The sequence below is a fragment of the Gymnoscopelus braueri genome (genome assembly GCF_963280865.1).
Source record: "Gymnoscopelus braueri genome assembly, chromosome: 18".
NCBI classification, from domain to species: Eukaryota; Metazoa; Chordata; class Actinopteri; order Myctophiformes; family Myctophidae; genus Gymnoscopelus; species Gymnoscopelus braueri.
Window position 1 is genome coordinate 46,375,650 of NC_137618.1, and position 18,646 is coordinate 46,394,295.

The following is an 18,646-nucleotide window of genomic DNA, read 5'->3' on the forward strand; positions in this document are numbered from 1 at the left end:
TTTGATTCTACAAATGACTTCTAAATCCTAACATTTTTTTTTTGTTTCTTTACGTATGTTGCTATAATATCAGTGGTTTCTTTTTTTTTTTACTTAAATTTTTATCCCGCGATTTTTGTAACCCATTTTTTTCACCCGGTGCCAATTTCCTAAGTGATCCTGGGCACTACACCAGCCCTACACCAGTATTACACCTGTCACCCCACAGTAGGGAGGCCAGGGCCGAGCTCATGCTTCCTTCAGGCATGAGACCTTCTTGTCACCTGACAGGGGGGAGTTTCCCTGGTTGGACGTAGCGCGTGGAAGGAACACGTTATTCCAACCAGTTCCCTTCCCCTCCATCAGGCGCCCCGGCTGTCATGGGGGAGGCGGTATAGTGACCAGGATTACTACATGTTTTTGTGAGGGTATTAACTACCCTAGGAGACACGGGGAGAACATGCAAACTCCACACAGAGTAGGCCCTTTCGCCAACCCCACCTAGGGTATGGGCGCTGATGACGCGGAGGAGAAGACACGCCCCCAGTGCCCACAGCGTCCCCGGCGGGAATCGAACCCAGGACCTTCTAGAATATCAGTGGTTTCATGTGAAGGACCCCCAAAATGATATGTATTGGTCCGCGGAGGCCCCCCCCCCCCCTAGCTTAGCTAGCCAGTGCAATTAATGATTACGCCATAAATGTGAAATGCTGTCGCTTTGTAGTTCCCTATAATATTCACTGAGCGGTAGGGACACACGATTAATCGGTCATCATATCGGTATGACTCAAATTATTTACTTAAGTACCAAGTACCAATACTGCAATAAGAAATACTCTGTTTCAAGTAAAAGTCCAGAATAAAAAATGTACTTGAGTAAAAGTACAAAAGTATTGGCATCAAAATGTACTTAAAGTACCAAAAGTAAAAGTACAAAAATGTTTGAAAATAGCAGATCTACAAGCTCATTCGACGCGTTGTGAGCTTGTAGATCAGCTATTTTCAAATAGCCTATGTATAAAATAGGTCTAAAGTACTTAATGTATGTTTCATAATATAATAATTTATATCTGCAAAGTAACTAGTAACTAAGGTTTTCAAATAATTGCAGTGGAGTAAAAGTACAATATTTGGATCCGAGATGTAGAGTAAAAGTATTGATAATTGGGAATCCTCCAGTAAAGTAAAAGTACCTCAACATTTTACTTAAGTACAGTACTTGAGTAAATGTACGTAGTTACTTTACACCACTGTACTTATGTTTGAATGTGAAGCTGAAGAAGCCTTTTGTTGTGTTGCAGATTCAACCAGTGTTTTCTGGAGAAGCTTTCAAAGAGGTCAACAAGTTGGAAACATGTTTAACAAATACTGCATTTACGTAGTTTGAACTAATATGTGCATCAGTAGCCCTAATAAATCAGGTAATAAGAATTCACTGTATATTATAATTCTGCATCTGCTCCCAGAGTTGCTGTGTAACAGGTGGAAGGTAAACCCTACTGGAAACTTGTACCGCAATATCGGTATATGTATCTGTATCGATATCGGATCGATTTGACCGTGCAAATAATCGGATATCAGCCAAAATGTCTAAATCAGTGGTTCTCGACTTTTCATGTCAAGGACCCCCAAATTGACACTTATTAGCCCGCGGACCCCCATTTGAAAAGATATGCCAGGGACCCCCTTAAGAGAAGATCTTTACGGCTCTAGCAGTGATTCTGAACCATTTCAATTTCAAGGACCCCCAGTTTGACATGCATTAGGCTACGGACCCCCATTTAATGGCATTTCTATCTCTGGGACCCCAATTTATTATAAAATCAATCAATGTTGATTTAACTCCGAGAGTGTACAAATGGAACCAAATGGACCCGTTAGGGTCCATTTGGTTCCATTTGTACACTCTCTGAGTTACAGACCCATAAGGGTCCATTTGGTTCCTCACTATCAATCATTTAGCTGGGGACCCCCTGGAACTCCCTCAAGGACCCCTGGGGGTCCCCGGACCCCACTTTGAGAACCAATGGTCCATATCATATATCGTACTGTAGGCTATTGATGTGTTGGTATGTAACAATGAGTGGTAGAGGTTATTTCAGGATCAACGTTTTTTTTGTTTGTTGTATCGATGAACTTACTTGTGTAAGTGGCTGAAGAGCGCTACCATGGTGTCCCGGTTGGGTTTGGGGAGCTGGGTGACCAACGTCTTCATCGCCTGCACCTTCTGCTTGGGATCCTTGTGTTCTGCACAGAAGAAAGAGGAGGGAAAAAATGAAAAAAAAAGGAGCAGGCATTTTATGCATGACATTAAGGGCCAGCTGCGATACTGTAATTAATTTGATTAATTTACTTACTTTGAGCACTCTAATTGCTTCGGTAATTAAAACTTACTCATAAACTATGGTCAGTCATGCCGCGCTGACCATGGAGTAATTAATTCCAAAGCCACGGTGCAGAGAGGAACTTTTCCTTAGATGTGGCTAAAAAACGCCTTTCGCGCCCACACACCTACAGCAGACACTGTAGATCTCAGAATAGTAAAGTAACTAAGTACATCTACTCAGGCACTGTACTTGCCGATTGGAAGTGATGTAGTTTTTACTCTACTAGGATTATTTGACATATTGAGTCACTAGTTACTTTGCAGATTTACAGATATTGATACAAAACATACACTTGCCAGTTAGGCCCTAGTCTAAGTGTATATTGATGCCAATACTTATGTACTTTTAACTGAAGTAAAATTGTGAATAGGCTACAGGCCACTTGTAACAAGAGTATTTGATATATTGTGGTAATGCTACTTTTACTTAAAGGAGCACTTCAGCCATTTAAAACCTAATCTTCATATAATTGGCCCTCACTAATGCTCATTATTAGATGCCACAATGTCCATCTACTCACTCTCATCAGTGGGCTACGGACAGTTCAGACACATGCCTACCAGTGACATCATCGATAGGGATTTCCAATATTAAATATTAACCCATTCAGACCGGGAACGCATCTGTGTCATTTTAAGATTTCTTTGGGCTATTCAAAAATAGCAGATCTATAAGCTCATAGCACGGCACTTGCTATTTGTCGTGGAAAATGTGTGCAAATCTTTGAATATATATATAATTAAAGCGAACATTTGTAACTCAAATCTTTGCTTCTGGGGATTCTACAAATGTCCTCTAAATAGTTTTTTTTAAATGTATTTGGCCGTGGACCCCCATCTTGTTCCAGGGACCCCCAGAAGCTGTAAAAGAATTAGAAATGTTCGCTTAAAAAAAAAGGATATATTCAAAGAATTTTCACTATTTAAAAAAAAATAGCAGATCTACAAGTTCATATATAGCGCGGTATGAGCTTGTAGATCTGCAATTTTTGAATAGCCAAAGAAATCTTAAAATGACACAGATGCGTGCCCGGTCTGAATGGGTTAAAAATATATATCATTATCCTCCGTTTTTCCTTCGGGTTTTTTTATGCCTTTATTGACAGGACAGCAGGCTGACAGGAAACGGGGAGAGAGAGATGAGGAGTGACATAGAGCAAAGGCCGTCGGGATCGGGACTCGAGCCCACGAAGCGCTGTCAGGCTACATTGTAGCCTATAGGTGCCTGGACCGCTACGCCAATGGTCCGGGCCCATCCTCCGTTTTTAGACTCCCGTCCCGGACAGGCTTCAGAGGCGCCTCCTGCAGGAGACTTGGCTCAGATCTGATTTGCGAACGCATGCCAGTGGTGGAAAAAGTACTCAATTGCTTTACTTAAGTAAAAGTATCAACACTGCAATGTAGAAATACTCTGTTACAAGTAAAAGTCAGGAATTCAAAATTGACTTGAGTAAAAGTACAAAATTGTATTGGCATCAAAATATACTTAAAGCGGCAAAAGTAAAAGTACTAAATGTAAAAATTGAAAATTTGCGACGCATTTCGAGCTTGTAGATCTGCTACTTTTGATATTTTTGATTCCTGATTTTTTTGAATCCTGAAAAGTAACAGTTTTGGTTTCCAACCGACAGAGTACGATATGAAGATGGGTGGAGATATTAGTGAAGTGGTCCTTTAAAGGTATAGTAGGCAACATTAAGCCTATATTAGAAAAATACCTCTATATATATAGTTTGCATTTTTTCCCCTCTATCAGCCACTATATAATGATGCTGGGGTGTTTTCCTGCATTGAAAAACACTCCTCTTTCTGAAATCCGTATTTTCCCTACTATTTAGGTTACACATCCGGGTATCCGGTGCGTAAATTCACGCACGCATGTGCGCATCCGTGCGCGTCCGTGTCCGTGTGAACTTTTTACTTTCGGTTTTAAAATGCTCTCAAACTTCGTTTTTTAGGCACATAATTTACTTTTCAAAAAGCGTTTGGATAGAATTTAGTTGTTTAACTTCATATATGTGGTCAATTTGTCATGAAAGAGCCTATTTAAAAATAAAAATTCGGAGAACCGGCAGGGGCGGGCAGTTCCGCGAATTGTATCCCAATAAAGTAACCTATATTCGGCATGACCCGTTTAGAAGTCTGCTTACTCTATGGAAGTCCTCCGTGCGTCACCCCCTGGTGGTCGGGGAAACGAACTGCTGGATTTTTTCCCTTTGTTTATCTCTGAATCGCCTACAATCCCTTTAAGTAAAAAAAAGAAAAGAAAAGTACTAATTCTTCCATCACTGTCTGACTCTCCTGGTTTCATCCCTTTTTGAGTGGTATTAGTGGGACTTTCAGTAGAAAATGCTTGATTATTACCGGAAGCCATTAGATGCTATATTGTGTACTACAGTAACACGAAGCCTTGATTGCTGACCAATTAGAGAGCAGCGTGTGGGAATACTGGTAGCAGAAACCCGTTCCTCAGGGGGGGGGGGGGGGGGATCAGATATTGGCGCTAATGCAGGGCGATGGAGAGCTCAGTCAAAATGACCGTCCTCCTCCTCTTTATATCGGAGAGTCCCTATAAGCTTGACCTCTGACCCCCGGTGACACACGGGAAGCATCCATCATGTGGCCGTTAAGGGTCAGGCTTGTGGAAGCGCTGCAGAAACATGAGGGCAAATGTCTGCACGACCTTAACGATCAGGTAGAAAGAGGAGAGAGACGATCTCCTTCTTTTTTTTTACCTGATCGTTAAGGCCTGTGGTTCTCTTATATTCAATACGGGAACACATCTACAAATGTCTTCTGAATCCTAACAGGTTTCTGGAAAACGTATGTTGCTATAATATCAGTGGTGCTCAAACAGACAGACAGACAGACAGACAGATACGTAGATAAATACGTAGATAGATAGATAGAAACTGTAGATCAGTGGTGGGCAACTTTGATGATGTAGAGGGCCACTATATTTCCACATTCACTCCAGAGGGCCACATTGCATATACTGTCAGGCAGACACCTCTTATCTCCGTATTTTAACTTTTTTCATACATTAATGCCGTACTTCGCCATTCTATGTCACACAAAAGTAACAAAAGTAGCCGATCTACAAGCTCAAAACGCGTTGCAGTGCGACGCGTTTTGTGCTTGTAGATCTGCTATTTTTGCTATTTTTTTATTGGAATACAGATTTTTTTATTTTGCTATTTTTGAATTGGAATCCTGCAAAGTAAATTTTTTATTTAGTTTGCTTTTAGTTATAGTTATGTTAACTTTATGAACTTAAATACAAATACATTGGACATAAAAAAGACAGATTTTTTTTTTTTATGTTTGCATGTTTGGAATTGTAACAGCTGAAATCAATAATATATCAGTATTACCATGTGGGCCGCATTAAGTGAAGGTGGGGGCCGCATGTGGCCCCCGGGCCCTCAGTAGCCCATGTATGCTGTAGATAGATAGGTAGCTACATACTGTACGTAGATAGATAGGTAGGTAGATACATGTAGATAGAAACCCAGACCACACTGATCAGATGAGTGAGATAATGTGGGGGGTTGGAGGAGGAAAGTACCCTGGGTTCAGGGCTCTTCTAGAACCCCGCCCCCAAATGTCTCACCGATGTGTTAATAACAGCAGATGTTTGTCTGCTGTAAAGCTACGGTATGCTGTTAAGATGCATGTTGGGGTCGTGTGAGTGTCTCTTTACCAGTAGTGGACAAATTAAGTACTCATCCCCAGTACTTGAGTTGAGTCAAAGTATAGATACTCCTGGTCAAATACTAACTGCATGTGAAAGTTGCTCTGTCAAATTTGTGCAGGAGTACTTCAAGGAAGTATTCCAATAGCAACAATTTTCTTTTTTTATATCAATGCATTGTTGTATTAAAATTTCGACTTTTTTTTAATGCAGATTTTCCAGAAATCCAAAGCCAAATACACATCATTTTGGGGGTCCTTGACATGGAAAAGTTGGAGCACCACTGATATAGCAACATACTGTTAGGATTTAGAAAACATTTTTAGATATGTATTTGTCCGCGGACCCCCATCTCAAAACATTTTGCTACAGGGACCCCCCCTCCCCAGAAGCAAAGATTTGAGTTACAAATATATATATAAAATATATATATTAAAAGTTTGCATACATTTTCACGATTTTTTAAAAATAGCAGATCTACAAGCTCATAAGAGTGCCGCGCTATGAGCTCGTAGATCTGCTATTTTTGAAAAATCTGCTAATAGCCCAAGTATAAAATAATGGTTCAAGTGGTTAAAATCTAAAATGTCTTAATGGGTTACTAGAGAGTCTGGGTTTCGGTAAGTCAAAGTACGTCTCTGTCCTTGTGAAGAGAGATAGACCCGCACACCATTTTCCAGGTCAAGGATTGACTTTATTTGCGACAACGTTTCGATCTCACACGATCTTCATCAGGTCAGTATAGTCTCTTTTTCCATCCCATAAGAATTCTGTGTCTGCTATAAATAACAAAACAATAAAAAATTAAAAAAACGTATGCAGTGATATGACAGACAGCCCCCCCAATCAATAACTTAACCTGTAACCTATTTTTGGCAATGGTAATTATAGATTAGTTTGGCTATTTTCCACTATTGTGCTGCAAAGTATTATTCTCGATTTACTCAAAAAAGAAGTTATCAATAGAATAATTGGTCTGAAAATAACCGACACTGCAACCTGTTTCTTTTTTTCTGTTCTCTCCTCACCTGACGTCAAAAAAAGGAAAAAGTGAAAACCCTGCCTACATCCTCGTCCGTCCATCCATACCCTCTCACACCTCGACCGCCCAGACACCCCCCACCCCCCCTCCTTGCTTGTGCAGGAGAGAGAGAGAGCGAGAGAGAGAGAGACTGCCACTAACCCATTCAATCCGGGAAAGCATCTGTGTCTTTTAGACACAGATTTTTGATTTTATCTATAACCATTATTTTATACTTTGGCTATTCAAAAATAGCAGATATACAAGCTCATAGCGCGGCACCGAGTGCCGCGCTATGAGCTTGTATATCTGCTATTTTTGAAAAATCTTCAACATTTTTGCAAATCTTTGAATTTATACTTTTTTTTTTCAAGCCAACATCTTTAACTCAAATCTTTGCATCTGCGGGGTCCCTGGAACAACATATGTTGGCGTCGGCAGCAAAATACAGTACATATAACTTTGGGGGTCCTTGACATGAAAACGTTTGAGAACCACTGATATACCGAAACATCAGTTTTTCAGAAAACTGTTAAGGATTTAGAAGAACATTATTTTTGTTACCTATCTATCGGGTCTCAATGGGCTAATGGAGGCCTGTCCTAGGCGTTCTCATTAGGGCAGGTTGTTAGCAGACACAGGCAGGACAATGTTTGGCCCGGCTTGTCTGTTGTAGCGTCGAAAGGCTCCCCTTGAGCACGGCTCGCAGCAGATGTCTGCGTGTACACCGAGCTGGCACCGAGCGCAGGTGGCAGATGCCCGCGTCGGGTGCCAACCCCCGCCAGTTGGGCACAGATGGACGAGCGAGCACGTTTCAGGGGGGGGGGGGGGAGAGTACTAGGGCCCCCCCCCCTCCTCCTCCCTGACCTTCTGCTGTAGGTGAGGCTCTGTGGAATGTGTTTGCAGGAGGAGCCCCCCCTCTCTCTCTCTTTCTCTCTCTATCTCTCTCTTTCCACCATCACCTTGTGGTCTGACTGCTTTCTATTGGTGGACAGACAGTGACCTATAGTACTATAGTTTACTTGAGTATTGTACTTAGAAACCTCTTATATCTGTATTCTAACTTTTCGTGTTTTTGTGTTTTATTTTGTTGTAAATCAACCCATTGAGACCTGAAGCCGATTCTAAAAAAGTCTTCTAAATCCTAACAGTTTTATGAAAAACCGATGTTTCTATGTCAGTGGTTCTCAATCTTTTTCATGTCAAGGACCCGAAAAATTATATTCATTTGGACCCCCTATCTCAAAATATGTTGTTACAGGGACCCCCACAAGCAAAGATTTGAGTTAAAAATGTTCGCTTTAAAATGTTTCACGATTTTTCAAAAATAGCAGATCTACAAGCTCATAGTGCGGCAATCGGTGCCGCGCTATGAGCTTGTATATCTACTATTTTTAAAAAGCCAAAGGATAAAATAATGGTTAAAGTGGTTACACAGATGCGTTCCCGGTTTGAATGAGCTGTTTTACTTGAGTATTTGGATCTTTTTTGGGATACGTGTGACTTTCACTCCACTACATTTCAAAGACGAGTATTGCACTTTTGACTACACTTCTAGGAAGGGAAAAAAGTACATATTGAATTAATCCTCTTCGGCCCTATGTTTCAAATTCTGAAAATAACAGATCTGCAAGCTCATAATGCATCGCGATGCAACACATACAGTATTTTCACTATTGATACATCTTTTTTTTTTTGTTCTGGAAAATCTTTACATTTGCGAGGAAAATGTCCACATTTGAATACAGCAATGCATTGATATTTAAAAAGAAATATTTTCGAATACTTATATATAAAAAAGCAAGTACTCCCGTACTTTAACTCAAGTACAAATCTGACAGAGCACATGGCACTTGCAGTTGAGTAATATTTGACCAGGAGTATCTATGTACTGCGGGGGGGTTGAGTACTCTGTCCAGCACTCGATCCCGCTGCCTCCACTCGCTTCTCCCCGACCGACCAACCGACGTGAGGGATTTTTGGAAATGACAAAAGGGGAAACACTACCTCTTTAAGGGCTTCACAGCGAGGCTAAGGCTTCCAACGTGAGGTGGTGTCCCTGTTTGTGCCGTTTCAAAGTGGAGGATCGACATTTGCCAGCATCTGCTGTTGCGCACAATCTATCAGCAGTAGCCTGGCTTTGAAATATTTAATCTAGTCTCTATTACTGGCACAAAGGACATGATTCATTAATTACTTTGCCGTCGGTGGTGGACATATTGGAGATGCCCCTCAGCCTAGCATTGCGGACAGATGGTGGGGACACTGTCATTAATTTAATACAGGATAGAAAGTACCGCTATATAGGACCTTGGCAGCAGAAATGTGCTGAATCACTTCGGCTAACGACACACACACACACACACACACACACACACACACACACACCTGAACGACCGGGGTCAATTTAGGCATGACATTAGGGGCTGGGAAATGAACCCGAGAAAATATCTAAACTGATATTTAGAACCAATAACCGACTTATAATCGAAAAGCAAGTTTTTTTTTTAATATATATGTTGCCGTCTTATATCAACTAACCGACCCCAAAACAATGCTAATAGATTTATTTATCTTTTATAATTGTCTAAATTATTCTGATTAACCATGTAAGCCCTGTATTATACTTTGTTGTACAATGGTGGCGTGTAAAAGAAAGTAGTGAAAATTGCCGATCTACAAGCTTGTAGATCTGCGTTTCACACTTTTTTCCTTTTCTTTTAAATAATAGTTAATTTCATGAGACCAAAGTTTGAAGTCATATCGACACCCAGCCCCTAAATGAGAGCAATGCAAAACCATAGCCAGTAAAGTACACACAAGTACAGTTACAAGAACTGCATTTTGTGAATGCCTCCAATTTAGTAAATAGAGGAAAAAAAACACCAATATTATTACTGATCAATCACGTACAGGGAGCAGCAACAGGGGCTTGTATGGGGAATGATGGGAAATTGTCTTTGGACGAGTGATGTTAACCCACAGAAGACTCAAATGAACATTAGTCATGTCAAACAGCCAGTCCCATGGCTGCAGCATTAGGCCGCTTTTTGGACACCTTGAGGGAACACAGTGATTTATGGCCTGTTATGACAAGGAGACCATTACAAGTCCCCGCTGAGCCCTGTTTACAGCAACACAAACAAACACACCATTGTCGGAAAAAAAGATATTCAATACAATGACACGGGGTAACGCAAGGAGCAGTAACAGGTCCCCCTGCATGTCTCAACACTCATCGACGAAGCGTTTTGTTTGTCGCTTGGTCGCGTCGGAGCAGAAACCTTGTATCTCCGTATTTTCAATGTCGTCTTTTTTGTGTTCTTTTACTTCCATAAATGAACGCCCTACTTCGACGGTTCTAAAAACGTTTTCATATGAAGGACCCCCAAATTGTTATGTATTTGGCCGCGGACCCCACAACTGAGAATGCTAAGTTTTAAAAAATTGACAAAAATAGCATTATGTACGTCGAGCTTGCATGCCCTACTTGCTGTGAGCTTGTAAATCTGCTGTTTTTGAATAGCCAAGATATAAATGGATGGCGGTTAAAATGATTGTGATGCTATGTCAACTATTTTGCTGGGGACCCCCTGGACCCCTCACCCCCAGCACCCCCAAGGACCCCCACTTTGAGAACCGTACTGTACAAGAGTGTTGTTGAAAAAGTAACGACTTTTTAGCCCCATCTACAAGCTCACAACTTGTTGCACGTTGTTGAGCTTGTAGATCTGCTTATCTGTCTGTGGGTTTTTATCAATGAAAAGCGTCAACTAAGAGCTTGTGTGACTAAATAATACGTCTCTGTTCGGGTGGAAACCTCATATGTCCAAAATGGTTCCTTCCCAGGATTCAAATTCAAAAGCATCAAAAGTAGCAGAGTGCTTTTGTGTGACGCTGTGGTGTGATCAAGTAGGGCGTTAATTTACGAAAAAAAACACAAAAAGTTAGAATATGGAGATATGAGGTTTCTGCCCTGACGGCAACGATATATCTACATTGGCTCCACTGGATGGAACACAGGTCATTTTTTATTCCCATTACCTGAAAAGTAACGGTTTAGGACATACAAGGTTTCTCACACATCATCAGTGACATTATTCCATACCACTACTACTTGAGCTCAGTCAGTGTGCTGCTAAAGGAGGAAAATGAACTATTGTGTGATGTGTGTTTGAAGCACATTTCTCACTGACAAACAATGACAAACTAGAATCTCCTGAACCTAAAATCAATATGTACAGATTCCCTTTTTCCCCCGCTTATTCCATTTCCGGAATAAATTGTATTAACCCGTTAAGACCTGCGGCCGATTCGACAAAATGTCTTCTAAATCCTTACCGTTTTTTTTAAAGAACTTATGCTTCTATATCAGTGGTTCTCAAACTTTTTCATGTCAAGGACCCCCAAATATACGTATATATTCAAAGATTTGCACAAACGTTCACGATTTTTCAAAAAGTAGCAGATCTACAAGCTCATGGCGCGGCACTGAACTTGTATATCTGCTACTTTTTGAATAGCCAAACAAATCTAAAAATAGCACAGATGCTTTCCCGGTTTCAACGGATTAATTATCCAGACAATAGCCTCAAGTTTTTTTTCTCCTTCTTTTTTGGCAGATAATTGTTTCTATGGGTGACACAGTGACTATAGCGAACACATTCGGCACCTAAAACTGCTGTGCATCTAATCCCATTACAAACACTACAGAGTCCTAGTTTGTTTCGAGACAGCCTGCGTTGTAACAAGACGTCTCCAGGCATCTTGCAGTCTGCTAGCTTACAGCCGCGCTCTACCCCGTCAAAGGCAAATATTAGCAGAGAGCAAAATAATCCTGCAGGTTGTGATTAAGATTTTAAATGGATCCCAATTGTGTGCTTTTGGTTAATGAATAACAAAGTCTTAGAGGATGGCGTCTGTAATTTATAAAACATGAAAAAGCTCCTTGATGAAATATAGAAACTAGATATATTTTTGCATTTCAAACGATTTGCATGGCCAGCTTACTTGCATGCAAATGAGGTGGAGTTTCAAAGAGTTTATAAAAAGAAATGAACTAATAAGTACCATTGAATTCCCCCCTCCCCTCCTCCGTTTCGTAGGGAAAAAGGTGTCATCTTGATCAGAAGTAAATGAATTATACGGGGGGGTGGGGGTGGGGGGGGATTACACAATTAACCTACAAAAGTCGCACCAGCACACACGTGCAGAAGTAAAATTTATTCATTTCTCGTCATTGCATATTAATGTGAGGGCTTCACTCGGCGCCCCAAACACAGAAATACACAAACATAATTAATACTCATTAGGAATAAGTGAATAATCAATCTGACTGATAATGGTGGCGCTGCACTCAATAAGTCTGGCTGCATCAACGGAATAGAAATGTTTCGGCGACACAAAAAAAACAACAAAGAGTTGAGCTTTTTGTGTGGATCTGTTCCGTCTCCACACGACCCGAGGTGAAGAGACTCCTCAGAACGACCAGAGACAGAGATGTTACTGTTAAACCCTATATACTTCATTGACTGGGGTCCCACAGGGCTCTATACTTGGTTCACTCACACGATTTCACATCAAGGACCCCCAAAATTATATATATTTGGCCGTGGACCCCCATCTCAGAATGTTTTGTGCCAGGGAACCCCAGAAGAGAAGATATACAGTATGTAAAGAAAAATCGACATTTAAATTGTTTTCTTTCAAAAAATAGCAGATGTACAAGCTTGCGGCACGGCACGAAGTGATGCTCTGTGAGCTTGTAGATCTGCTATTTTTGAATAGCCAACATAAATGAATAAAGTGGTTAAAATGATTGCGATGTGATTGTGATATGTTAACTACTTTTCCCTCTACAACCAAAAATAGCTGATCTACAAGCTCATAGCGTGTTGTGAGCTTGTAGATCGGCTATTTTCACAAAATCTTTGCCCCAGAATAGAGATGCTAGGGATCATGTGGTTAAACTAACACTGAGCATTTTACGGTTTTATTCTCTTATTCATTGGTAAAATACTATAGCTACTCCACTAGTCTTTTGAAAACAGCGGAAGCTTCTTTTTTTATAGTCTTGTTCTTACTATTCACAATAGTAAGCTTGTGAGCTTTTAGATCGGCTATTTTCGACGAATGTTCTTCCCAGGGATGCTGGGGTTCATATGGTTAAAGTCCCTTCCTTCCATAATGGCGATGATAATAAATTAATAATAAATTAATAGAAACTAGGCCACAACACATAAATATGTACAAGAATTGATATGTAAATGACGAGGTCTTTGAAGCTGGTTGAAGTGGTGTGTGTTACCCAAGATGACCTGGAGCTAGCGATGGACTTTACCCTTTTCCAAGAAAAATCTGGATAAAATATGCATCTGGTGATGGTGACCCAGTTGTTGGCCAGTATAGTGGTGGTACAGTACGGAGGCTGTTGCTACAGTGCATCATAGATATTAATACTGTAATTGCAATAAAGACAAGAAGAGCATTGTCCAATCTGTCAATAATAATACGTATATTCAAACCATGAGCGGTGAATTATTTCATACAGGGAGACAGAGAAACGGCGTTCATAAAGGTTCAGTATTAGTAGAGCTGATTGACGCTAGGGCGGGGTGATATAGGAAAAGTCAAATATCACAATATGTTTTGATCAAATACCTCAATATTGATATTGTGACGACAATATTGTATTTTGACGATGACATCCTTTTTTTTATATATAAAATGTTTCAAACACAGAGAAAGGTCATTTTGGGTGACTGATTAAAACCAGACAACAAATGTCATATCACAATATTACGATACCAAAAAATCCCAGACGATATCTAGTCTCATATCCAGTGGTGTAAAGTAACGAAGTAAATGTACTCACAACACGTCGCGACACATTGTGAGCTTGTAGATCTGCCATTTTTGAACATGCGTGAAATCTTTCCCCTACAATGATTGAGACACATTGGCTGCATGATTGCCAATACATATTTCATCAAATAATGGCCGATATATATGGCCCCCAGACCGGCATATCGGCCGGGCTCTGGTAAATATGAGGGAAGACAAGTCATGTAGTCTGGTTCAGTGGTTCTCAAACTTTTTCATGTCAAGGACCCCCAAATTGACACTTATTAGCCCGCGGACCCCCATTTGAAAAGATATGCCTTAAAAGAAGATTTTTACGGCTCTAGCAGTGATTCTGAACCATTTTAATTTCAAGGACCCCCAGTTTGACATGCATTAGGTCTACGGACCCCTATTTATATTATAAAATCTATGTTAATTTAACTCTGAGAGTGTACAAATGGAACCAAATGGACCCTATTTGGTTCCATTTGTACACTCTCTGAGTCACAGACCCATAAGGGTCCATTTGGTTCCCAACTATCCATCATTTAGCTGGGGATCCCCTGGAACTCTATCAAGGAACCCTGGGGGTCCCCGGACCCCACTTTGAGAACCAATGGTCTAGTTGGTAGAGATTGTAGAGCAGCATTCATATAGGATCTGGTCTTATAGATTGTAGAGCAGCATTCACATAGGATCTGGTCTTATAGATTGTAGAGCAGCATTCATATAGGATCTGGTCTTATAGATTGTAGAGCAGCATTCATATAGGATCTGGTCTTATAGATTGTAGAGCAGCATTCATATAGGATCTGGTCTTACAGATTGTAGAGCAACATTCACATAGGATCTGGTCTTATAGATTGTAGAGCAACATTCATATAGGATCTGGTCTTATAGATTGTAGAGCAACATTCACATAGGATCTGGTCTTATAGATTGTAGAGCAACATTCACATAGGATCTGGTCTTATAGATTGTAGAGCAACATTCATATAGGATCTGGTCTTATAGATTGTAGAGCAACATTCATATAGGATCTGGTCTTATAGATTGTAGAGCAACATTCATATAGGATCTGGTCTTATAGATTGTAGAGCAACATTCATATAGGATCTGGTCTTATAGATTGTAGAGCAACATTCATATAGGATCTGGCCTTATAGATTGTAGAGCAACATTCATATAGGATCTGGTCTTATAGATTGTAGAGCAACATTCATATAGGATCTGGCCTTATAGATTGTAGAGCAACATTCATATAGGATCTGGCCTTATAGATTGTAGAGCAACATTCATATAGGATCTGGTCTTATAGATTGTAGAGCAACATTCATATAGGATCTGGTCTTATAGATTGTAGAGCAGCATTCACATAGGATCTGGTCTTATAGATTGTAGAGCAGCATTCACATAGGATCTGGTCTTATAGATTGTAGAGCAGCATTCATATATGATCTGGTCTTATAGATTGTAGAGTAACATTCATATAGGATCTGGTCTTATAGATTGTAGAGCAACATTCATATAGGATCTGGCCTTATAGATTGTAGAGCAACATTCATATAGGATCTGGTCTTATAGATTGTAGAGCAACATTCATATAGGATCTGGTCTTATAGATTGTAGAGCAGCATTCACATAGGATCTGGTCTTATAGATTGTAGAGCAGCATTCACATAGGATCTGGTCTTATAGATTGTAGAGCAGCATTCATATAGGATCTGGTCTTACAGATTGTGGAGTAACATTCATACTGTATAGGATCTTGGTCTTGCCTGTGTGGCCCAGTTACACTACAGACTCACACGACTCTATTTCCATGGTTACGGAGGGCAAAACGACGAGGACCAAACAACTAGGGATAATATGCCTTTTCCCCTAATTAGCATTTTCAAATTAACAGAGTAGCAATTTTTTACGACCGGTTGCCAGTTTTAATTTCTGGGAGCAAGACTAGGAGACAAAGGAGAGAAGGAGGGAAGAAAGAAAGAAAGAAAGAAAGAAACGATGTTAAGAGGGGTCAGAAAAAGTCAACATTCGTTTACACGTAAAGCCTGATTTATACTGAGTTTTGTGCCAGTGTCTACAGATCTACAAGCTTGTAGTATGCCAGCAACTAATTATAAATCAGGCATAATGCACGTTATGCTGGCACACAGCTACTGTACTGTATATACTGTAACAATTAACCCATTCAGACCTGGAACGCATCTGTGTCATTTTTAGATTTCTTTGGCTATTCAAAAATAGCAGATCTACAAGCTCGTAGATCTGCTATTTCTGAAAAATCGTGGAAAGTTGTGCAATTGGTCCGATTCTACAAATGTCGTTTAATCTTAACCGTTAAAAAAAAAACGTATGTTGCTAATGCTATATCAGTGGTTCACAAACTTTTTCAAGGACCACCCAAAATGATATGTATTTGGCAGCGGACCACCCCATCTCAAAATATTTTGTTCCAGGGACCCACAGAAGCAAAGATTTGAGTTACAAATGTTTGCTTTAAAAAAACATATTCAAACATTTGCACAAATTTTCACGATTTTTCTCATAGCACGACACTCGGCGCCGCGCTATGAGCTTGTATTTCTGCTATTTTTTTACTAGCCAAAGAAATCCTAAAATGAAACAGATGCGTTCCCGGTCTCAATGGGTTAACACATAAAGCTATTATTGCACAATGCAGATCGCAGCCTCAACCTTCTGAGCAAAACATTGCTCTGCCCAACACTTTCACTACAAGACCCCAGTCGGGGGGAAAAAAACAACAAAAGCAAAAACAACACTAGCAAACTTATCCCAACGGCGTTGGTTCGGTGTGTGTGGTTGTTCAAAACGACTTCTATGTCAGCGCTCAAAACAGATAAAACTCAATTCATGGGGTTTGTTTGCATTGATTTGCCGGGGAACAAAAAGGCACGCTTGTCTGCGAGACAGGTGGCTGGAGATTCCAGATCCCCCGCTCTGATACTCGGGCCACATGAATAATAGATTCTGCTCCGTCGGTGCCAGGATCATGGCCTGCAAACACAGCTGCTCCGCTACGCCATCCAAGAATGAACAGCTCACAGGGAAAGGGAAACAGGGCATGGGCCCCACCTGAGGACCCAGGAAAAAAAAAAATACACACACACACACACACACACACACACACACACACACACACACACACACACACACACACACACACACACACACACACACACACACACACACACACACACACACACACACACACACACACACACACACACACACACAACCCCCCCCCCCCTAAAACTAAACCTAGTGAGATGAGAGACAAGACAGAGAGAGAGAGATATCAGGGCTTTTGTTCAGAGTCAGACTGCAGGCGAATCTGATTTGTTTCCCCAAATCTGATCTTTTAAAATGCCCCCCCCCCCCCCCCCCCAACCCCCTATTATTCTGGGGGGGGGGGGGGGAACATTCGCCAGACATGGCAGATTGAGCTTGTAGATCTGCTGTTATTTCTGGCGGTGTTGAAGGAAACTATAGCGTCTAGAGAAGTACTGTAACAGTTGCAACTCAGTGTCCGTTTCACTAAGAATGGAGGGTTTAAGTGGGTTGAGACTGACTGTCCACACTGTTTATGTCGTCTCTGTCGGGTGGAAACCTCAATACCTCATATGTCCACAACTGTTACTTTTCAGGATTAGAATTTAAAACTAGCAAAAGTAGCAGATCTACAAGCTCGAAACGCGGCGCGAAGCGTCGCGTTTCGAGCTTGTAGATCTGCTGCTTTTGATGCTTTCGCGTGACGCTGCAGTATGATCAAGTAGGGCGTTAATTTATGAAAAAACTAAAAAGTTAAAATATGGATATAAGAGGTTTCTGCTCAACGGCGACATTTTGCAAGTGATTTTAGCTTTTAAACCCTGATTGATACTTGTATAACTGTTTAATTGTATTGTTTTCTTGTGTTTGTTTTTGTATTGCATTATGTTTTATTGCAGCACTTGGTCAACTCTGATATTTTAAAATGTGCTCTATGATTAAAGTTGGATTGGACCCGTCTGCGTTGGTTGCCGTGGACCATGGCACGTGGCAACGGTCGTAACATCGTAGGCGTGAGTATGACACCGAGTGCCGCAGTACTATTTGTAACTCAAATCTTTGCTTCTGGGGGTCCCTGGAACAAAACATTTTGAGATGGGGGGTCCGCGGCCAAATACATAATCTAAAAATGTTTTCAAAATCCTAACAGTATGTTGCTCTATCAGTGGTGCTCCAATTTTTTCAAGGACCCCCAAAATGATATGCATTTGGCCCCCCCATCTCAAAATATGTTGTTCCAGGGACCCCCAGAAGCACAGGTCGGAGTAAAAAAATGTCGCTTTAAAACATATATATTCAAATATTTGCGCACATTTTCCACTATTTTTTCCAAAAATAGCAGATCTACAATCTACAACAACATTGTATATCTGCTATTTTTGAATAGCCAAAGACATCTTAAAATGACACAGATGCGTTCCCGGATTGAATGGGTTAACATGTACCTGCATGACGCACCAGTCATGATTGCCATACTGGAACGCATCTGTGTCACTTTAGGTTTCTTTGGCTATTCAAAAATAGCAGATATACAGGCTCATAGCGCGGCACCGAGTGCCGCGCTATGAGCTTCTAGATCTGCTATTTTTGAAAAATCTCGAAAAAATATTTTTTATATTATTTTCAAAAAACTGTTAGGATTTAG

The 18,646-nt window shown here is 40.7% G+C and overlaps 1 protein-coding gene across 2 annotated transcripts in view; it reads right to left on the reverse strand.

Annotated features, from left to right (window-relative positions):
• Positions 1-18,646, reverse strand: part of arhgap15 (Rho GTPase activating protein 15) — a 104,777-nt gene that overhangs the window by 14,802 nt on the left and 71,329 nt on the right. For both annotated transcript variants that reach the window (XM_080456521.1, XM_080456520.1), the window contains exon 12: positions 2,121-2,226. In XM_080456521.1, coding sequence (XP_080312647.1) covers positions 2,121-2,226 — 106 coding nt within the window. The remainder of the gene's footprint in view (positions 1-2,120; positions 2,227-18,646) is intronic.